The sequence below is a fragment of the Phyllobates terribilis genome, unplaced genomic scaffold (assembly GCF_046119375.1).
Source record: "Phyllobates terribilis strain yellow unplaced genomic scaffold, ASM4611937v1 Scaffold_7__3_contigs__length_470593459, whole genome shotgun sequence".
Classification (NCBI taxonomy): domain Eukaryota; kingdom Metazoa; phylum Chordata; class Amphibia; order Anura; family Dendrobatidae; genus Phyllobates; species Phyllobates terribilis.
This window is the reverse complement of record NW_027362767.1, coordinates 87,634,679-87,658,072: the sequence shown is the minus strand read 5'-3', so window position 1 is coordinate 87,658,072 and position 23,394 is coordinate 87,634,679. Positions and strand designations below refer to the sequence as shown.

The following is a 23,394-nucleotide window of genomic DNA, read 5'->3' as shown; positions in this document are numbered from 1 at the left end:
ACGGCAAGTGACCGGGGCAGTCTCTGGGTAAAGGGTTGGTACGACCTGTGGCGGCTGATGGTAGATGAGCGCTCCCAGGTGAGCGGGCAGAAGTCTCTGGACAGGTGGGTGGTCACAGCACGTGACGGCAGAGCCTCCAGGTAGGCTAGCAGACAGGCAGCAGATGAGCGCTCCCAGGTGAGCGGGCAGGAGTCACTGGACAGGCAGGCGGTCACAGCACGTGACGGCGGAGCCTCCAGGTAGGCTAGCAGGCAGGTAGCAGATGTGCGCTCCCAGGTGAGCGGGCAAGCTGGTCCATAGACTGACTGACAAGAGTTGGAAGGCAGACCATCGGACCTCAGGCAAGCAGGCAGGTAGTTGATGTGCGCTCCCAGGTGAGCGGGCAAGCTGGTCCTTAGACAGACTGACAGGAGTTGTAAGGCAGACCGTCGGACCTCAGGCTAGCAGACAGGTAGCAGAATATCAGGCAGGAATAAGACAGCAAGCTGGCAGGAATCTGGCAGGTAACTGGCAACGGGACCTGAGGGCTGAAGCAGAGTAGTGAACAGTGCAACAACATTGCTCGGGCACCTCCATTTTGGAGGAGGTGCCTTAAATATGGTGAAGTCCTCCGACCATTGGCCGGGGACTCCTTAGGACGGCGCGCGCGGCCCCTTTAAGAGGGAGGGAGCGCGCGCGCGCGCGCCCTAAGCACAGTGGCCGGGAAGGAGCGCGCGCTGCCAGCAGAGCGGGAGGAGGACGCCGGGCTCGGAGCAGAGAGGTGAGGGGAACAGCGTCCCTGCCTAGCAGAGGGCAAGGACGCCGACGCTACAGTACCCCCCCTTTAGGCCCCCCCTTTTTTAGGCCAGACAGAAATTTAGCAAGGATGAGAGGGGCATGGATGTTCTCCCGGGGCTCCCACGTTCTCTCTTCAGGACCAAACCCCTTCCAATCTACTAGAAAAAAGGTCTTCCCTCTTACCCTTTTGGTGGCCAGAATGTTTTCTACCTCAAATTCGTTTTCAGTGGAAACCGGAGCAGGAGGCGTGCCTGTAGACTTGGAAAAAGGGTTAAGTACCACAGGTTTGAGGAGAGATACATGGAAGGAGTTAGGGATCCGCAAGTTGGCCGGGAGTTTCAATTTATAGGCCACCGGGTTGATCTGACTGATGACCTCCAGAGGACCGATGAACCGAGGCCCTAACTTATCGGAAGGAATCTTGAGCCGGACATACTTGGACGAGAGCCAGACCTTATCCCCTGGACGGAATTGAGGAGGATCCAGACGTTTTTTGTCAGCATGTCTTTTCATACGCTCGGATGACAGAAGGAGTGCGGACCGGGTACTCTCCCATATGGAGGAAAATTTGTTAACAAGAGATTCCGCAGCCGGATTGTCCACCGAGGTGGAGACGGGAAAAGGGATCCGAGGATGCTGACCGAAGACTACAAAAAACGGGGATTTGGAGGAAGATTCGCTCTCGTGATTGTTGTACGAGAATTCGGCCCATGGCAGGAGATCCACCCAGTCAGAATGGTGGGCATTAACGAAGTGCCGGAGGTAACTGGTCAGGATCTGATTGATCCGCTCCACTTGACCATTAGACTGTGGGTGGTAGGCGGAGGAGAAGTCCAGGGTGACGTCTAGCAATTTACAAGTGGTTCTCCAGAAACGAGAAGTGAACTGTACCCCACGATCCGACACGATGTGACGGGGCAGGCCATGAAGACGGAAGATGTGGCGGATAAAGTCTTTAGCCAGCTCGGGTGCAGACGGGAGGCCTAGCAGGGGAATGAAGTGAGCCATCTTGGAAAAGCGGTCAGCGACCACCCAAATGACCGTACAACCGGCAGAGACGGGAAGATCAGTTATGAAGTCCATCGCTATATGCTGCCAGGGGGCAGCAGGTACTGGCAGAGGAAGGAGGCGACCGGCTGGCAGGTGTCTCGGAACTTTGTTGCGGGCGCAGGACACACAGGCAGAAACAAAGTCTATTACATCCTTGTGCAGGTTAGGCCACCAGTAGTGCCGGGTAATAAGCTGGAGGGTCTTTTTCTGACCGGCGTGGCCAGCTAGTTTAGACGAATGACCCCAGTGTAGGATCTTCTCCCGATCAGGTACCGATACGAACGTCTTACCGGGAGGGAGACGATTTAGACTCACGGGAGCCACCTGCATTACTCTGGCGGGATCGATGATATGTTTAGGTTCTTCCTCGAGGTCAGATACCAGAAAGGATCGGGACAAGGTGTCCGCTTTGATGTTCTTGTCAGCCGGGTGAAAATGTAGAACAAAATCAAAGCGAGCAAAAAACAAGGACCACCGGGCTTGGCGCGGATTAAGTCTCTGGGCATGCTGGAGATAAGCCAAGTTCTTGTGGTCAGTGTAAATTATTACCGGATGAAGAGCCCCCTCGAGTAGGTAACGCCACTCCTCCAATGCCAGCTTGATGGCCAATAACTCTCGGTCTCCTATGGAATAATTGCGCTCAGAAGAGGAGAAGAGTTTGGAGAAGAAGCCGCAAGTTACCATCCTCCCGGAAGAAGATTTTTGAGTAAGTACAGCTCCGGCTCCAGAGGAGGAGGCGTCAACCTCCAGAAAGAACTGCTTGTTGCCGTCCGGACGATGCAGCACCGGGGCGGAAGAGAAGGCCTGTTTTAAGGAAAGAAAGGCCTCCTCTGCTTCGGACGGCCACTCCTTGGGATTAGTACCCTTACGGGTGAGCGCGGAAATTGGGGCAGTCCGGGAAGAGAAGTGTGGTATGAAGAGGCGGTAGTAGTTGGCGAAGCCCAGGAACCGCTGAATGGCCTTCAACCCCTCCGGTCGGGGCCATTTCTCGATGGCAGACAGTTTCTCTGGATCCATTCGTAGACCGGTCTGAGAAATAATGTAGCCCAAAAACGGAAGCGAGGTCTGCTCAAAGAGGCACTTCTCATATTTAGCGAAGAGGTGGTTCTGCCTGAGCCTGAGCAGGACCTGACGAACGTCCCTCCGGTGAGTCTGGAGATCCGGAGAGAAGACCAAGATGTCGTCCAGGTACACCACAACGCAGGAGTAGAGAAGGTCCCGGAAGATGTCATTGACCAACTCTTGAAAGACGGCAGGAGCGTTACAGAGACCAAAGGGCATTACCAGATATTCATAGTGGCCATCCCGGGTGTTGAATGCAGTCTTCCATTCATCCCCTTGACGGATACGGACCAGGTTGTACGCCCCACGGAGGTCCAGTTTGGTGAAGACTCTAGCCCCCCTCAGGCAATCAAATAATTCTGGAATGAGCGGAAGGGGGTACTTATTCTTCACCGTGATCTGGTTAAGGCCTCTATAGTCTATACAGGGACGGAGAGAGCCGTCCTTTTTTACGAAAAAGAAGCCTGCTCCCGCCGGGGAGGTAGATTTCCGGATGAATCCCCTGGCCAAATTCTCCTCAATATATTCGGACATCGACCGGGTCTCAGCAGCGGACAATGGGTAAATACGCCCACGGGGAGGAGTAGTACCAGGTAACAGGTCGATAGGACAGTCGTATGGTCTATGAGGGGGTAATGTCTCTGCCTCCTTTTTGTTAAAGACATCAGCAAATGACCAATAGGGAATCGGAAGTCCAGGTAGATTAGTTGGGGTAGGAGAAGGACGGACGGGATGAACAGGAACCAAACAAGTCTTATGACAGTCCTGTCCCCAGTGAAGGACTTCTCCGGTCTGCCAGTCAAGCACGGGTGCATGTCTCTGGAGCCAAGGTAGACCTAGAAAGAGGGCGTGAGAGAGTCCAGGCAGAACATGAAAAGAGATGCTCTCAGAATGCAGCATTCCCACCTGCAGAGTTATGGATTCGGTGATGAGTTGGATGGGACGTGGTAAGAGGCCCCCATCCACAGCAGCGACAGATAATGGTACAGCCAGAGGTTTGGTGGGAATGCGGTATTTTTCTACCAGGGACTGTGAAATAAGATTCCCGGCCGCTCCAGAGTCAAGTTGGGCTAGTTCGAAATAACGATTCTCCCCGCAGATAATAGAGACTGACAGTAGCAGAGATGGAGAGGATTTATTCTTGTCTAGGTCGACCTCTCTGAGCGAACCTAGACACAGGCGTTTCCCGACCTCTCCGGGCAGGTACGGATCCGGTGCTCCTTACTGCCACAGTAGAAGCAGCTCCCTTCGGCACGGCGTAAGTCCTGACGGGTTTTGACCATCTTGGTCTGGTCGACCTGCATAGGCTCAGGAGAGTGTACCTGGGGAGAAACGGAGGGAGTGACGGGTTTCTGAAAAGTAGGAGCTAGACGTGGAAACCTCCTCTCACGGGTGACCTCTTTGGCACGCTCCTGGAACCGTAGGTCAATCCGGGTGGCAAGAGTTATTAGGTCATCGAGAGTGGTAGGAATGTCTCGACCGGCAAGTTCATCTTTAATACGGCCGGACAGACCCTCCCAGAAGACAGACACCAGAGCGTCGTTATCCCAAGCCAGCTCCGAGGCAAGGGTACGGAACCGTATGGCATATTGGCCCACGGTGAGATTTCCCTGGTGGAGGCGTAGCAGAGATGATGCGGATGAGGTCTTCCGTCCGGGTTCGTCGAAGACTTTCCGGAAAGCCGTGAGAAAGGCAGGCAAGTCGGACACCAGGGGGTCTCCTCTCTCCCATAGAGGATTTAGCCAGGCCAGGGCCTCCCCGGTGAGATGGGACATGATGAAGGCAATTTTGGCCCGGTCGGAGTTAAACTGGTGGGACAGGAGTTCAAAGTGCAGGGTGCACTGATTTATGAAGCCCCGAGCCTGAGCGGAGTCGCCTCCAAAGCGAGGAGGTGCAGAAAGCCGGGGTCCGGGGTAGGATACCATGGTATTGGTGGGCAGCGGAGCTGCCGGGTTGCGAGTCATGGCACTGGCGGTGGTTGCTGGTGGAGCAGTCAGAGTGTCCAGGCGAGAATTGACATTCCGCAGGTGACCCAGGATGGACTCCTGTTGGGACCTCTGATGGGACAGTTCATGACACAGGTCCGAGAGCGAGGGAGCTTGGGTGCCACCGGGTTCCATGGCCCGAGCAAACTGTAACGGGTCTGGGAGGCGGAACCTCTGAGCTACTATACAAGGGGGCGGTCCTTGTAAGGGAGCGGGTGGCGACCAGGCGGGCAGTCACAGCAGGTGACCGGGACAGTCTCTGGAAGAACGGGCAGGAGGTCACGGCAAGTGACCGGGGCAGTCTCTGGAAGAACGGGCAGATGGTCACGGCAAGTGACCGGGGCAGTCTCTGGGTGAACGGGCAGATGGTCACGGCAAGTGACCGGGGCAGTCTCTGGGTGAACGGGCAGATGGTCACGGCAAGTGACCGGGGCAGTCTCTGGGTAAAGGGTTGGTACGACCTGTGGCGGCTGATGGTAGATGAGCGCTCCCAGGTGAGCGGGCAGAAGTCTCTGGACAGGCGGGTGGTCACAGCACGTGACGGCAGAGCCTCCAGGTAGGCTAACAGACAGGCAGCAGATGAGCGCTCCCAGGTGAGCGGGCAGGAGTCACTGGACAGGCAGGTGGTCACAGCACGTGACGGCGGAGCCTCCAGGTAGGCTAGCAGGCAGGTAGCAGATGTGCGCTCCCAGGTGAGCGGGCAAGCTGGTCCATAGACTGACTGACAAGAGTTGGAAGGCAGACCGTCGGACCTCAGGCAAGCAGGCAGGTAGTTGATGTGCGCTCCCAGGTGAGCGGGCAAGCTGGTCCTTAGACAGACTGACAGGAGTTGTAAGGCAGACCGTCGGACCTCAGGCTAGCAGACAGGTAGCAGAATATCAGGCAGGAATAAGACAGCAAGCTGGCAGGAATCTGGCAGGTATCTGGCAGGTAACTGGCAACGGGACCTGAGGGCTGAAGCAGAGTAGTGAACAGTGCAACAACATTGCTCGGGCACCTCCATTTTGGAGGAGGTGCCTTATATATGGTGAAGTCCTCCGGCCATTGGCCGGGGACTCCTTAGGACGGCGCGCGTGGCCCCTTTAAGAGGGAGGGAGCGCGCGCGCGCGCGCGCCCTAAGCACAGTGGCCGGGAAGGAGCGCGCGCTGCCAGCAGAGCGGGAGGAGGACGCCGGGCTCGGAGCAGAGAGGTGAGGGGAACAGCGTCCCTGCCTAGCAGAGGGCAGGGACGCCGATGCTACAAACTATAAATAGAGAAGATATCTGTAAATCACAACCTGTAAATATATATTCTGCTGCTGACTGAGTTTGATCAATACAGTAGTTTCTGGATGGCCTTCAGGGATGTGACTGTGGTAGCAGTTTTTTACTTATTTTGGGGGTCTAGGATGAAGTATGCATTAATTTGGAGTATGATGAAGGGGGTCATTTGTACTATTTGTGAGTTATTAAAGGCCGTAGATTGCAATAGATTTAAGGTGCATGAACAACTCATTGGTTTCAGCTCGGACCCAAGCAAAGAAATACTGTAATACTGTAATTTTCTTATTTCATCCAGAGATAGAATAAAAAATTACCAAACTGCGTAAATAACAGTAAGGTATTTTCCCCTTTTTGACCCCTCGCAAGCTACTTACAGTATAATTTTCTTCCTTTGAGTGAATGAATGGAGCAGCAGTTGAACATGTGCATTGCAGCTCCATTCCAGAGGGGATAAAAGTGCCCCATGCTGACGATTGGTGCGGGTCCAAGCGGTCAGACCCCCACAGATCAATAAGTTAACATGTATTCAGTTTTCATTGGAGAACTCTTAAGTCTTAGGAGTTGGACTGTCCGCAAGTAATTTACAAAGAGCTTGCTACCTGGATGACCAGATACAGGGGCTATTGTATCATTGCTGTTAAAGTACAGTTTGCTTTATTTTGGAAAATGTAGGTTAAGGACCTGACCTAGATATGACAATGATTTGGTCAGAGACTGAGGAGGGTCTCAGACCAATATATTTACTCTATTTGTGCTCAAGAAGGAATATATAGATGTGAGTGAACTGTCTCCAGGTTAATTATCCAGTTTAAAAGAGTTTGATTGGAAGGTCTGACATCACACTAGGTCTCTTATCATAAGGAAGCACAATAGGTAGATTAAGAATGTTTGCTAACAATATTTCCAAATGTAATATACTTATATCTCTAGTCCTTTTAAAGAGGACCTATAGAGTATGAAAAAAACATAAAAAGTGACAGTAGATAAAATAAGACTTTTTTACATCATAAGTAAATCAAATGATTTCCCTCAGTATCACAGTGATCCAGTTTCTACTTTCACTTTATCAGAGTAAGTGCAAAATGTGGCAACATTCTCTTTCTGGGAAATGCGTAAAAAACTGATAATATACAGCATCTGAATACAAAAGTGGAATTAACCTGTTTTGCTGCTTTGTCGACTAACTGGACCATAGACTAAAATGAGAGAATCAATTTACCTAGAATCACAAAAATGGTCAATGCACCCCAAAGAGCAACTAAACAGAAAAACTGTTTCTACTAATGGATTAATCTGCATGAAGAGGACATCACTGCTTCTAAAGGTTAGTATGAAAGTGGAGGGCAGAGCTACTTATAAAGGATTAATCTGAGTCTCTCACTACATACTATCCACATCAAACTGAGGAAAAGACTGAAAGGATTTACCTCCATTGCTGTTTCTAGTAACCTCTTGCTGCTCAATAATCCCACAGAAACCCAATTTACATATTTTTCTATAAAACTATAGTACATCCAGCATCAAGGAGTACAGCAGCCAAGGTCTCCCCTGTGTTTACACGCTGCACATTCCCATTCTCCCTCTACACAGTGGTACCTCCCAGCTCAGAAGCAGGAAGTCTCACATAGCTGTCAAAATAGTGAAACAGCAAAAAGCCTCAAGTTGAGCAAACTTCACAGTCTTTTTTTTTTTTTTTAAAGGGCCAAAGCTATTATTACTAAATTAGACAGAATTTTTTTAAAACTTTTTAAAAAAGGATTTATATTTTGATCTCCTTTTACTTTATTACGTTTTCCAGGAAGTAGTAGGTCCTCTTTTAATAGTAAAATCAAGGTTAGTATAGGTATATAATATTTTTTTTTTTAAAAGTCCAAATTTTTTAAAGCTCTTGATGGAGCCTCCAACGTAAATGTGAATACAGCCTAAGTGTCAATTTTCATTTTAACAAATGCAGCCATCAAGAGCACAGAACTAAACTAAAGTAGGGCAAAGGGTAGTCCAGTGTTAAGACACTGAGGCTAAGTACCCACGATGCAGAAATGCTGCATATTTTTCCCGCTTCTCCCTGACAGGAAAAATGCATGCGGATTGTACATGCGTTTTTCCTGCCAGGTAGAAGCGTATGTCCCGCGTTTTTCACATGCGATTTCACAAGCGGGTTGTCAAGCGCTTTCCAAGCGATTTTAGCATCACTTGGAAAAGTGCTTGACAACTTGGTCACACTATATAAATCCATGCAAACGCATGGATTTATATAGTGTGACCAAGTAATAGTTAAAAAAAAAAAAAAGAATAAAAATGGTAAAAAATAAAGATTATACTTACCTTTCGATGGCCCCCAGTATTTTCTCCGCTCCGTCTGGTCTGTTGTATGGGTCGCGGTGGTGTGAAAGGACCTGCGATGACGTCATTGAGTCATGTGATGGGTCAGCGGTCGCGTGACCTGTCACATGACTAAATGACGTTATGGCAGCTCCTCACACCACCGCAACCCATACAACAGACCGGACGCATCGCTGAGGAGACCGGAGGCCATCAGAAGGTAAGTATAATCCAAAACCAGGGGAGGAGTCCTGAGGAGATAATTTGCATATTCCCACTGCATTTTGGGGTAAGTGAAGAGTCTCCACGAGCTCAAAGAACACTGGATTTTGGCTGTTGGAGCTGAAAAGAGGACATCGGTAAACCAGGGGAGGAGTCCTGAGGAGATAATTTGCATATTCCCACTGCATTTTGGGGTAAGTGAAGAGTCTCCGCGAGCTCAAAGAACACTGGATTTTGGCGGTTGGAGCTGAAAAGAGGACATCGGTAAACCAGGGGAGGAGTCCTGAGGAGATAATTTGCATATTCCCACTGCATTTTGGGGTAAGTGAAGAGTCTCCGCGAGCTCAAAGAACACTGGATTTTGGCTGTTGGAGCTGAAAAGAGGACATTGGTAAACCGCGCGCATTTTGAAGCTTTTTTTTTAAGCTTTTTTCACTGTTTTCAGAACATTAACAATAAGAACATGGAAGAGTCCAGGAGCCATTTGGTGAGCTGCATATCCTGCTACATGTTCACAGACTTGCCAGTGGAAAAGCCAAACTTCACATGCCAGAAATGCAAGCTTGTGTCCCTGTTGGAGGAAAAGTTGCGAAATCTAGAAGAGAGGTTAACTACCTTGAAAATCATTAAGGAAGGTGAAGAGTTCTTAGACAGAGCAGAATTATCTCTTCATGATTCAGAAAGAGAAGAAATTCGAACTGCACCTGACGAAACAGAGGAATGGAAGCATGTGACCCACAGAAGCAGGAGGATCGAGAGGCAGTCAGCACCCATACTGCTCAGGAACCAGTACCAGGCTCTCTCGCAGGAGAACCATGAAGAAATACAGCAAAATAAGACTTTGCCAGCAATGAATAACCTTGTAAGCCCTCAGAATCCTCCTGGATGGAGAAAGAAGAATGTTGTGAAGAAAAAACGGAGCGTGGTGGTCATGGGGGATTCCCTGTTAAGAGGAACAGAGGCCGCTATCTGCAGACCAGACATAACCTCAAGAGAAATGTGCTGTCTTCCAGGAGCAAAAATTAAAGATGTGTCTGACAGGATATCAAGACTCTTCAGACCTACAGATCACTACCCATTCCTGCTAATACATGTGGGGACAAATGACACCGCAAGAAAGGACCTGGAAACCATCTGCAGTGACTTTGAAGACTTAGGCAAGAAAGTGAAAGAATTAGGAGCGCAGGTGGTCTTCTCATCCATCCTCCCAGTGGATGGCCATGGAACAATGAGGTGGAATAAGATTCTACAGGTGAACAACTGGCTACGTCGATGGTGCCGTCAACAAGGATTTGGATTTCTGGATCACGGAATGAATTACCTATACGATGGACTACTTGCTAGAGATGGGGTGCACCTTACGAAGACTGGAAAACATGTATTTGGAAGTCGCCTTGCTACACTCATCAGAAGGGCTTTAAACTAGAACAATGTGGGAAGGGAAGCAAAAGGCCAGAAAAAGCCAAACAGCTGACAAATACTATTGAGATCTCTGCTACTGGAAGTGGAAAGGAAGAACAAAGACAAAACAATTTAAATAATAAAAATATGGGAGGAAGAGAAACCAATCACAAACTAAAATGTTTTTATACAAATGCACAAAGCATGGGCAACAAACAAGGAGAATTGGAACTACTAATGCAGGAAAAGGAATATGATGTCATTGGAATCACTGAAACTTGGTGGGACGATACACATGATTGGAATAAAAGGCTAAAAGGATACAACTTATTTGCAAGAAACAGACTTGATAAACGAGGAGGAGGTGTTGCATTGTATGTTAGAAAAGCGTATATCTGCACAGAGATTGAAGCTTCAGAGACTGGGAGTTCTGTGGAAACTGTTTGGGTAAGAATACAAGGAGAGAACAACGGAAAGGACACCATTGTAGGCATTTACTACAGGCCACCTGGGCAAGCTGAAGATATGGATGAACTCTTTATGTATCAAATGACCAAGTTCTCCAAAAAATATGACGTAGTGGTCATGGGAGATTTCAACTATCCAGACATTTGTTGGGAATCTCTCTCAAGTAAAACTAACAGGTCAAGCAAATTCTTATCCTCTCTTGCTGACAACTTTATCTTCCAAAAGGTAGGGGAGAAAACAAGGGGATCTGCTACTTTGGATCTAATCCTTATAAACAGGGAGGAAATGGTTGAGGAGGTAAAGGTGGCTGGGACCCTAGGAGGCAGCGATCATGCTATTATAGAATTTTGGATAACTAGAGGAGGAAGACATGTGAAGACTCAAACTTCAAGGTTAGATTTTAGAAAGGCAGATTTTAAGAGACTCAGAAAGAGAATAGGAGGGATCCAATGGCTGGATGTCCTTAAGGACAAAAATGTCCAGGAAGGATGGGAAATTTTTAAAAATGAGATTCTCAAAGCACAATCGTTAACAATCCCGAAAAGTAGGAAGAATGGGAAGCATTTAAGGAAACCAGGATGGATGAACACAGAACTTAAACACATGCTAAAAAGAAAGAAAGAAATGTTTATTAAATGGAAAGAGGGAGGCATATCTAAAGAAGATTATAATGCAGTCTGCAGATCCTGCAGGGCACGTATCAGGTTAGCTAAAGCTGACAATGAATTAAGGCTTGCAAGAGATGTCAAAAGCAATAAAAAAGGATTTTGGGGGTATGTCAAAAGTAAAAGAAAAGTCAAAGATGCTATAGGATTTTTACAGGATGAAAATGGAGAAATGGTAAGAGAGGATGCTGAGAAGGCCGAACTTTTTAATTCCTATTTTGCATCTGTTTTCTCTCAGAAAGAAAATGTAACATCAACTGATCTTCACTGTCCTTTTAAAGGAATAGAGGAATCCAAGTTATCTGTAAACAGAAAGATTGTGAGGGAATACTTAGCTAACATAAATGAGTTCAAGTCTCCAGGTCCAGATGAATTACACCCCAGAGTACTGAAGGAGATCGTAGAAGAAATTTTAGAACCACTCTCCATAATCTTTGAAAATTCTTGGAGAACAGGAGAAGTCCCAGAAGACTGGAGAAGAGCAAATGTTGTTCCTATCTTCAAAAAGGGGAAGAAGGTGGACCCTGGGAACTATAGGCCGGTGAGTCTGACTTCTATACCAGGAAAGATCTTTGAACAAATTATTAAACAACATGTATGTAAGTACATGGATAAGAATGAAGTGATTAACCAGAGTCAGCATGGGTTTGTAACTAACAAGTCATGTCAGACTAACTTAATTTCCTTCTATGACAGAATCACTGACTGGGTGGATCAGGGAAATGCTGTAGATATAGTATATCTTGACTTCAGCAAAGCATTTGACAAAGTATCTCACACCATCCTTATTGAAAAAATGACCAAGCATGCAATGGACCAGGCAACTGTTAGGTGGATTCATAACTGGCTTAGTGATCGGACTCAAAGGGTGGTTGTAAATGGCTTCACATCCAGCTGGATGAATGTCTCAAGTGGGGTACCACAGGGCTCCGTCCTGGGACCTGTATTGTTCAACATCTTTATCAATGATTTAGATGAAGGAATTGAGGGTAAACTGATTAAATTTGCTGATGACACAAAGCTAGGAGGGATAGCTAATACTAGAGAAGAGAGAGAGAGGATTCAAAAAGACCTAAATAAACTGGAGCAGTGGGCAGCAACCAACAGAATGGTTTTTAACAGGGAAAAATGCAAAGTACTACATCTGGGCAATAAAAATGAAAAAAGCATATACAGAATGGGAGGAATAGAGCTAAGCAACAGTACATGTGAAAAAGACTTAGGTATACTAATAGATCATAGACTGAACATGAGTCAACAGTGTGATGCAGCAGCAAAAAAGGCAAATACAATTCTGGGATGTATTAACAGAAGCATACAGTCTAGATCACGTGAAGTCATTATCGGTCTTTACTCCTCTTTGGTCAGACCTCATCTGGAATACTGTGTACAGTTTTGGGCACCACATTTTAAAAAAGACATAGACAAACTGGAGCAAGTTCACAGAAGAGCGACCAGAATGGTGACTGGTCTGCAAACCATGTCCTATGAGGAACGGTTGCAGGATTTGGGAATGTTTAGCTTGCAAAAAAGAAGACTGAGAGGAGACTTAATAGCTGTCTACAAATATGTCAAGGGCTGTCACATTGTAGAAGGATCATCTTTATTCTCATTTGCACAAGGAAAGACTAGAAGCAATGGGATGAAACTAAATGGGAGGAGACACAGATTAGATATTAGAAAAAACTTTTTGACAGTTAGGGTGATTAATGAGTGGAACAGGCTGCTACGAGAGGTGGTGAGTTCCCCTTCAATGGACGTCTTCAAACAGAGGCTGGACAGACATCTGTCTGAGATGATCTAGTGAATCCTGCTTTGAGCAGGGGGTTGGACCAGATGACCCAGGAGGTCCCTTCCAACTCTACCATTCTATGATTCTATGATTCTATTCTAATCTTTATTTTTTATTTTAAATTCTTTTTTTTAACAGGTTCTATGGTATCTGGGTCTGGAGGAGAGTCTCCTCTTCTCTAAACCCGGGTACCATCTGCACATAGAATCGCTTAATATCCGTGTGTGCAAATGTGCTGACATGGATATTAAGCGTTTCAATGCAAGTCAATGGCGGCAATTACGCTGCAAAATTAATGAACATGCTGCGTATTTTTAAGCAATGATAATCCGCAGCGGAAATTTCCGCAGCATGTGCACAGCACATGCGGATTATCATTGGGGTCCATGGGGCACGTATTACCAAGCATTTTTTAAGCGTTTTCGCTGTGGAAATTCTGCGGCAAAAAAGCTTGAAAAACGCATAGTGGGCACGCAGTCTTAGACGATAATATACCTGTTATAACATGGCCCAAAGGTCTTGTAGAAGACAATTTCACCTGGGATCTTTACTTAGGTCACTTGCTACTATAGAGTTACAAATAAGCTATTAGACCTTAGTGATGATATGTCTTGTGTGCATGAAGACAACCACAAAGATTAGGGACCCATTAGATATGGAGGCCACTGCCACCTTAACTTCAGCTTCCCACTGCCTATCAGGCTGAATATAGGAGACTGAGCTAACCATTTTCATTGCTTACAATTACTGGTGGGATGCGCAATGAGTTATTAAGAGGAACTTATGCAATTTTTACTCTGTTTTCCGAGTCCGTCCTTGATTGTTTAAAGTGGAATATCCTTTTAGAATGTTTAGATAATTCCCAGACTTAAATTATATCCTATCATAAGTAATAAACCCCCACCTCATGCTGAAGATTCATTGACAAGAAGTACCAAATGCTGCCCATAACACCCAACGTGTTATTTTTTTCTTTTTTTTTTTCTTTAGGATTCTTTGCATTCGTTCATGTCAGATTCTATATATCAAAATACAGGAGAGAAAAAAAAAGAAGTGTGGAAAAATGTAGTAAACTACAGTATTTCATCCCATGGAGTTCAGTTTTTTGGATTTTTTTCCACCATATGGCATCACAGCATCTATTCAATGTATGTATATCTGTAACTTTTCTCGGCAAAATGTTAACCTAAAAAGAAAAAACCTGATGTGAATAGGACGTTACTCTGACATTTAATGTGTAGGAACTCGCTAACCCCAACACAAACAACCCACATAAAGACCCAGGATATGCAAAATACTGCATATTTCACATATTTCCATACTAAGGTCAAATCCTCCTTGTCGAGATACACAAGTAGTAGAATGGCAGGAAATCTGACTCTTTGTGCCTAATTTATGTGTAATCCTCCCTGTAAATAAGTCAGGGCCACATACTGCCATGCACCATCATTGTCCATGCCACAGGGTCCCAGAAGATTCAAGGGGCCAACAGAAAATCGACACATCAACAATGCAGAGTGACTAGTCCTTGTTAACTCGACAAGGAAAATATTGTCCCTGGGATTATATGTTCTTTCTGTGATTCACCTGCAAACAGTGAATTTACTTCCGTATCTGACTCCTCTACTTCATAACAGGAAAATGCAAGTATTCAGATCCATCTGCCCATGTAACAGCCATCATGTGTATACTATGCCATATAGGAGGCAAACCAACCCCCACTGACATGGCACTGGTATATTCTGCTGCCCTTAACCACAGAATGTATTTACATCTATCCCCGTGTCTTTAGGGATCACAATGTGAGGCAAATAGATTACAGGTCGGACTGCTGGTCCTGGTCCTGCCAATCTGTGGCTATCGGACAGGAGATCTGAGAACCACCTCCTACCACCTGACATCCGCAGCTCTTCTTTTGATTAGCCAGCCTGGCAATACTGTTGTAGCCAGGCTGGATAATCAAAAGATACACGGATGTTAGGCAGTAGGAGGCGGCTCTCCGGGCTCCTGTTCAGGGGGCTTAGATTACTGACGTGGCCAATGGACCAGGCTCTCTGAATTGATTTGTACCTCTGTGAACTCTGCTCACAATCCAATTTACCTTTACAGTAAAGGAGCCTAAATGGGTATGCAATGACAGCAGTGGAGGAGGTGACCTGACCAAATGTATTATCACCCATTCTCCCGAAATGTTTTGTATGGAATGAGCTGGAGGATATGCTGTATTAACATGGGAAATACACACAACGCAATCCATGAATTCCTGCCTTAAACGTCTCCATTTATTTGAAGATCAGCCATATATACCCTCCCAATCACAGTCCAGAGGACCGACTGACTATCCTATGTGGTTAGCCTCGTGGCGCTGGGGTCCTGGGTTCAAATTCCGCCAAGCACAACATCTGCAAGGAGTTTGTATGCTCTCCCCGTGTTTGCGTGAGGTTCCTCAGGGTTCTCCGGTTTCCTCCCACACTCCAAAGACATACTGATAGGGAATTTAGATTGTGAGCCCGATGGGGACAGTGATGCTGATGTTTACGGAATTAATGGCACTATATAAGCAAATAAAATAAATAAATGATATAGGGGTGTGTAAAGTCTCCCTCAACAGATGTGATCAGGCAGAAAAATCTGTCATGTTGCATATCAATGCCTGATTGTTTTGTTCTCCGGGAAGAAAAATCTCTGGCAGGTGGAGTCTGCCAGCAGCTTATTTCTATTTAATAATTGAGAACATATAAACGCTCGAATAAATTGAGCACGCATGTGTAAGGGGAGGTAGGAATAAGGAGATGGAAGCTGAATGAGCTATTGAAAGTTTATGGCTCGTTTATGTAAGGGCTCATCAGGTGAGGTGGATCTGCTAAGCGTCTGGTCCAGTTGGGCACACTTAACTCAGGCATTGGGGCAGTTTCCAGAACACAAGGGGAATCATGGGTAGTAAGACTAACTCATGAGCTGACGGACGAATGAAGTGGAATCCAGCAGGGATGGATGCGATTTGAAACACAGTAGTACAGAAAATGGAGCAAACCAAGCAAGGAACATTAGAGTCTCAATCCCAAGACACAGGTGTGTGTCTAAATGGGCATTAAATAGGTTTAGGGAGATTATGTTATTGATCCACTCTGGGCAACTTGCAAAACCCAACGTGGAGCACAACAGAGGGCAGAGGACCCAGGAGAAGGGATTGGAGTCAGGGATACCCGTGAAAGGTGTGTATCAGATTAAAGGGGTTTTCCACTATCTTTTTTATCTAGCTAGGGTTCTCCAATTGAAAAAAAGTTTTCCCAGGTGCAAAGTTCTTATATCGGAGGAGTTTGATGGACAGGTCTGGTCACATGCACAGGAGCTCTGTGGAGTCTGCGAGAAAGGTGGTACTAACAAGTGTAGGGGGAGAACCTGTAATACTTTATATATTAGTAAGTGTCACAATATACAGTATGGAAAATAAGTATTTGATATGCTGCCGATTTTACAAGTTTTCCCACCTACAAAGAATGGAGAAGTCAGTAATTTTTTTTTTATATATATTCTTTATTTAAGAATGTTGTGTGGAGAAACAAACATATATAATAACAATTGTATACAGTACAGACCAAAAGTTTGGACACACCTTCTCATTTAAAGATTTTTCTGTCTTTTCATGACTATGAAAATTGTACATTCACACTGAAGGCATCAAAACTATGAATTAACACATGTGGAATTATATACTTAACACAAAAGTGTGAAACAACTGAAAATATGTCTTATATTCTAGGTTCTTCAAAGTAGCCACCTTTTGCTTTGATGATTGCTTTGCACACTCTTGGCATTCTCTTGATGAGCTTCAAGAGGTAGTCACCTGAAATGGTCTTCCAACAATCTTGAAGGTGTTCCCAGAGATGCTTAGCACTTGTTGGCCCTTTAGCCTTCACTCTGCGGTCCAGCTCACCCCAAACCATCTCGATTGGGTTCAGGTCTGGTGGCTGTGGAGGCCAGGTCATCTGGCGTAGCACCCCATCACTCTCCTTCTTGGTCAAATAGCCCTTACACAGCCTGGAGGTGTGTTTGGGGTCATTGTCCTGTTGAAATATAAATGATGGTCCAACTAAACGCAAACCGGATGGAATAGCATGCCGCTGCAAGATGCTGTGATAGCCATGCTGGTTCAGTATGCCTTCAATTTTGAATAAATCCCCAACAGTGTCACCAGCAAAGCACCCCCACACCATCACACCTCCTCCTCCATGCTTCATGGTGGGAACCAGGCATGTAGATTCCATCCGTTCACCTTTTCTGCGTCGCACAAAGACACAGTGGTTGGAACCAAAGATCTCAAATTTGGACTCATCAGACCAAAGCACAGATTTCCACTGGTCTAATGTCCATTCCTTTTGTTCTTTAGCCCAAACAAGTCTCTTCTGCTTGTTGCCTGTCCTTAGCAGTGGTTTCCTAGCAGCTATTTTACCATGAAGGCCAGCTGCACAAAGTCTCCTCTTAACAGTTGTTGAAGAGATGTGTCTGCTGCTAGAACTCTGTGTGGCATTGACCTGGTCTCTAATCTGAGCTGCTGTTAACCTGCGATTTCTGAGGCTGGTGACTCGGATAAACTTATCCTCAGAAGCAGAGGTGACTCTTGGTCTTCCTTTCCTGGGGCGGTCCTCATGTGAGCCAGTTTCTTTGTAGCGCTTGATGGTTTTTACAACTGCACTTGGGGACACTTTCAAAGTTTGCCCAATTTTTCGGACTGACTGACCTTCATTTCTTAAAGTAATGATGGCCACTCGTTTTTCTTTACTTAGCTGCTTTTTTCTTGCCATAATACAAATTCTAACAGTCTATTAAGTAGGACTATCAGCTGTGTATCCATCAGACTTCTGCACAACACAACTGATGGTCCCAACCCCATTTATAAGGCAAGAAATCCCACTTATTAAACCTGACAGGGCACACCTGTGAAATTAAAACCATTTCCAGTGACTACCTCTTGAAGCTCATCAAGAGAATGCCAAGAGTGTGCAAAGCAGTCATCAAAGCAAAAGGTGGCTACTTTGAAGAACCTAGAATATAAGACATATTTTCAGTTGTTTCACACTTTTTTGATAAGTATATAATTCTACATGTGGTAATCCATAGTTTTGATGCCTTCAGTGTGAATGTACAATTTTCATAGTCATGAAAATACAGAAACATCTTTAAATGAGAAGGTGTGTCCAAACTTTTGGTCTGTACTGTACATATATATATATATATATAAAAAAAACAGTTGCATACATGTAATAAAAGGAAAAACAACATTTGTTTTGTAAGTAACATTAACTTGGAGAATTAGGGGAACGAGGTGTGAGTAGGGAGGATATTAAACAGGGGGAGAAGTGGGGTAAAGTAGGGGTAGAAGAGGGAGAGTCCTGCTGAGGATTGGCAGATAATTCACATTTAAGGAATATGATCACAAAGCAGGTAAAACATATATATATAGTATAAATATAACTTGTTGCTTAATTCTATGTTTTATAGTATGATCTTATTTTGGTAGTGCATAAGTCTGTAATTTTTATCGTAGGCACACTTCACCTGTGAGAGACAGAATCTTTAAAAAAAAAAAACAGAAAATCACATTGTATGATTTCTACATAATAGTTTGCATTTTATTGCATGAAATAAGTATTTGATACAATAGAAAAACAGAACTTAATATTTGGTACAGAAACCTTTGTTTGCAATTAAGAGGTCAGACGTTTCCTGTAGTTCTTGATCAAGTTTGCACACACTGCAGCAGGGCCACGCCTCCATACAGATCTTCTCCAAATCTTTCAGGTTTTGGGGCTGTCGCTGGGCAACATTGAGTTTCAGCTCACTCCAAAGATTTTCTATTGGGTTCAGGTCTAGAGACTGGCTAGGCCACTCCAGGACCTTGAAATGCTTCTTACGAAGCCACTCCTTAGTTGCCCTGGCTGTGTGTTTCGGGTCATTGTCATGCTGGAAGTCCCAACCACAACCCATCTTCAATGCTCTTACTAAGGGAAGGAGGTTATTGGCCAAAATCTTGAAATACATGTCCCCATCCATCCTCCCTTCAATACAGTGCAGTTGTCCTGTTCCCTTTACAGAAAAGCACCTCAAAAGTATGATGTTTTCCCCCATCATTCTTCACGGTTGGGATGGTGTTCTTGCCGTTGTACTCATCCTTCTTCTTCCTCCAAACACGGCAAGTGAGTTGATACCAAAAAGTTCTATTTTGGTCTCATCTGACCACACGACCTTCTCCTATGCCTCCTCTGGATCATCCAGATGGCCACTGGTAAACTTCAAACAGGCCTGGACAAGAGGCTGGCATGAGCAGGGGGACCTTACGTGCCCCGAGGATTTTAATCCATGACGACGTAGTGTGTTAATAACGGTAATGTTTGAGACTGTGGTCCCAACTCTCTTCAGGTCATTGACCAGGTCCACCCATGTAGTTCTGGGCTGATTCCTGACCTTTATCAGAATCATCCTTACCCCACGAGGCGACATCTTGCATGGAGCCCCAGACCGAGGAAGATTGACAGTCATCTTATGTTTCTTCCATTTTCTAAGAATTGTGCCAACAGTTGTTGCCTTCTCACCAAGTTGCTTGCCTATTGTCCTGTAGCCCATGCCAGCCTTATGCAGGTCTACAATTTGGGCCCTGGTGTCCTTAAATAGCTATATGGTGTTGGCCATGGTGGAGAGGTTGGAGTGTGATTGATTGAGTGTGTGGACAGGTGTCTTTTATACAGGTAACAATTTCAAACAGGCAATTAATGCAAGTAATGAGTGCAGAGTAGGAGGTCTTCTTAAAGAAAAACTAACAGGTCTGTGATAGACAGAATCCTTGCTGGTTGGTAGATGATCAAATACTTTTTCATGCAATAAAATGCAAATTAATTCTGTAAAAATCATACAATGTGATTTTCTGGTTTTTATTTTTAGATTCTGTCTCTCACAGTTGAAGTGTACCTACGATAAAAATTACAGACCTCTCCATTCTTTGTAGGTGGGGAAACTTGAAAAATCTGCCATGTATCAAATACTTTTTTCCCCACTGTATTTTAGATTAAAGTGGACAACCCCTTTAAGGCAATTGCATTGTGATTACTAGGGTCCCTGAAAGATGAGAAAGACCAAACAGTGATGACAATCTGATATGGCAAACTGATGAAAATCAATCTTTTTCACATATGAGATAGCTAAATATGGCCTAATACACAGAGATGTCTTTTATAACCACACTAATAGGTGTGATTCTTGAGTCAGACTGGTCTTAAAATGTGTCCGAAAAAGGAGTGTCTCTGACAAAGACAAGGGGGGTGCTAACAATTTATTCATACATTTCTATAAGATGTAACACAGGAACAGTACAACATTGAGTTGTAAGAAAAGATAATCTAGAATTGTTATTTCAAAGAAAATAAACTAATGCCAAAAGCAACAGTAGAGTGATAAGTCCAGGACAAATGGATACATGGGGACTGAAGGTGCATGTTTTTTTGGTGTTCATGACTTATACACTACATATCAGGCTCAGCACTAGGCCTAGCAGTGTTTCCTGAAGTTTGTCTTTCAGTCCTTTTTTTCAGGCCTTTCTTGCATTTAAAGGGATTTTCCGAAACTGTGCAGTTTGTAAAAAACCCAATGTGCAATACACACCCTCCCCAGGTACCACGCTGAGTCTCCACCGCTGCTCCTTGTGTCTGTTGTTATCTGCAGCGCTGATGTCATGTGGACAGTACTGCAGCCAATCAAAGAGCACAGCTGCTCATGACATCTACTATTGCACAGCCACCGAGCTCATTGATTGGCTGCAGACAATAACATACACCATGAGCAGTGGCGGAGACTCAGAAATGGACCCAGGAAGGGTGAATAAAGAACAGTTTGTTTTAAGCTTCAGCTGGGAAAAATTTAGGTCTGTTAGTATTTTGCTGAAACTCCAAGTCAAATTCTTATGCTCCTAACACCTATATCAGGGGTGCACTCCTGACCCACAGTCACATTTTCAATAATGACTTTCTGCCTGTAATTTTCACATTTCATTCTAATCGCCATCTGAGTTATTTGTCAATGTGTTATCTGCCATCTCTTCCAGCCGATCGGAGGAATGCTACCAGCAGTGAATAATAACACGAGGGGGTCATGTTAAGAATAACTTGTCAATGATGGGACACATGCAACACATAACTGTTGTGTTTTCATGAGGGAAAGGAAGAAACAATTCTCAAGTCAAGGCAAAATTGATCCCTAAAGGCAAAAACCCCCAGTTAAAAATCCAGAAGAAAAAATAAATAAAATTTGCAAAGGTGAGCTATAAGCAGATTATTATCTGGCTATAAAAACATAACCGTACAAAGAACAAAGGGGTACACTATAAAAAAGGGGTGAGAGACATCGAGGCATGCCCATAACACCTTAAAACGATGCACCCCTTACTGGCTTTGGGTCACTCATTCACACTCAATCCATGGCGGCAAGTGCCGTTCCTATCTATTGTAGAAGTCAATGTGATCAAGCTACTTTCCTACTGCCCAATGCCTCTATCAAGTGCCCCAGTGGACCTCTTCTTCTTTAGGAGGAGGTCCATTGTGGCACTTGATAGAGGCATTGGGCAGTAGAAAAGTAGCTTGACCACGTTGACGTCTACGATAGATCTTGAAGGGGACATTTCAGCTTGCCATTGAATGACACGGGTAGTGGGGAGTCCTGCATAATCCAATAGTAAAGCTATTGTGCTAATAAACTGTATCAAGTAAAACAAACTCTCTATGGTACCTTATTAACCGGAACAGCATTCTTCACATTGAAATAGAATCCAAAATAAACCATATTGAAGATTCCGTGGCGACTCAAAGTGGCAGATAGGCCTTTGTTTAGACCTCTCAATCCTAACCCATCTGTTTGGATCACGTGACGAGCCTGTGCAAAGGTGGATGGTTGCTGGAAGATAAAACCGGAAGGGGGGGTTATACTCTAAGATGATGTTGTAAAAGGTCTTACATATCCTGAAAATTACCGGATAACTGTGGTGGACCCTAGAAGATGTTGGCCATTATGTTCGTTACACCAGGGTTACAAAAAGGAGCATGGACAAAAAGTGTCCTGCGGGTATTAAAGGGTTATTCCCATCTTTAGAAGTTATCACTAGGGATGAGTGGACCCGTGGATGTTTGGGTTCGACCGAATTTTAGTCCAAAGTTCGGTTCGGGTTCCAGAACTCTACCCGAACCCAATAGAAGTGAATGGGGACCCGTATTTTGGTGCTGTAAAATGGTCATAGTAAGGGTTGGGGGCTGTCAAATAAAGCAGAGTACCTCCACAGAGTCTCAGTCTCTCTCACTCCACAGTTCTCCCAAAACTCTGAACAATAAAACGAACTTCCGGGAGAAGTCTGTGTTCGGAGTTCAACACCGGACATCTAGTCCAGTACGAACCTCGAATTTTACAGTTTGTGTTTGCTCATTTATAGATGTCACCTATACATGGGACAGGTAGTGATTTGCTGACCGGTGGGAGTTTGACAGCTGGACTCCTACTGATTCCAAGAAGGGGGCTCTGAAACGTCTCTTATGAATGGAGTAGTGGCCCAACATCACCTGTTCACTCATTCTCTATGGGAATGCCAGAACAGCACTCAACATTTTCCAGTAGTCCCATAGAGAATGAATGGAGCAATGGCCGCACACCACTGCTCCATTCAGATGGGTCGTTTCAGAGCCCCTTTCTCCGGATTCATGGCGGTCCCAGTGGTCAAATAGATGATAACTTCTAAGGATGGGAACAACCCTTTAAAGTACAGTAAATGCCCATCCTTGAAACCACCTAAATATGTCTTAAATTCTGTGCTGAACGCTGAAAGTGAACCTGTGAGATTATAATAACAAGATAGAATTTCAAAGAATTAAAGGTGTAGTATGAGATTAGAAAAATATGGCTGCTTTCTTTCATAAACTGCACCATTTTTTCCATTGGTTACAGCTCAGTCCTATTCACTTACATAAAGTTGAGAAGACGATTAAGCAAACACATAATATGCACTGGTCGCTTGATTCATGACATAACCCATTTATTAAAGACTTTGAAAGCTTAATGAGAAATATCAGATAGATTTCACAAGAATTATGAGGATTATGGTCAATCCTAATCCCCACATAGTGGAACACACACCAAGTAGCACTTGCTTTGTTGATTTTGTTAGGCAGGACATAAAGCCTTTTCCTCCCTGACATGTGAAGGACAGAAGAAGACTGAAGATCTCACAGACAGACTGATAAAGGAATGTAGGACACTACAATCAGGACTGTCACTCAAGAGGGAAAGATGAAGATAAATTTAGAGTTGAAAGGTAAAAACAATAGAAAATAGAGGATGAGACTTTCTCATTTCAA

General features: G+C 45.0%; 1 protein-coding gene across 4 annotated transcripts in view; it reads right to left on the bottom strand.

Annotated features, from left to right (window-relative positions):
* The window catches only part of SLC25A21 (solute carrier family 25 member 21), a 420,995-nt gene that overhangs the window by 51,582 nt on the left and 346,019 nt on the right, over positions 1-23,394 (bottom strand). For all 4 annotated transcript variants that reach the window (XR_012247354.1, XM_073638942.1, XM_073638943.1 and 1 more), the window contains exon 8: positions 21,782-21,946. Coding sequence is in view for 3 of the 4 variants with exons in the window: in XM_073638942.1 (XP_073495043.1) it covers positions 21,782-21,946 (165 nt within the window). In the remaining variant the exon portion in view is untranslated. The remainder of the gene's footprint in view (positions 1-21,781; positions 21,947-23,394) is intronic.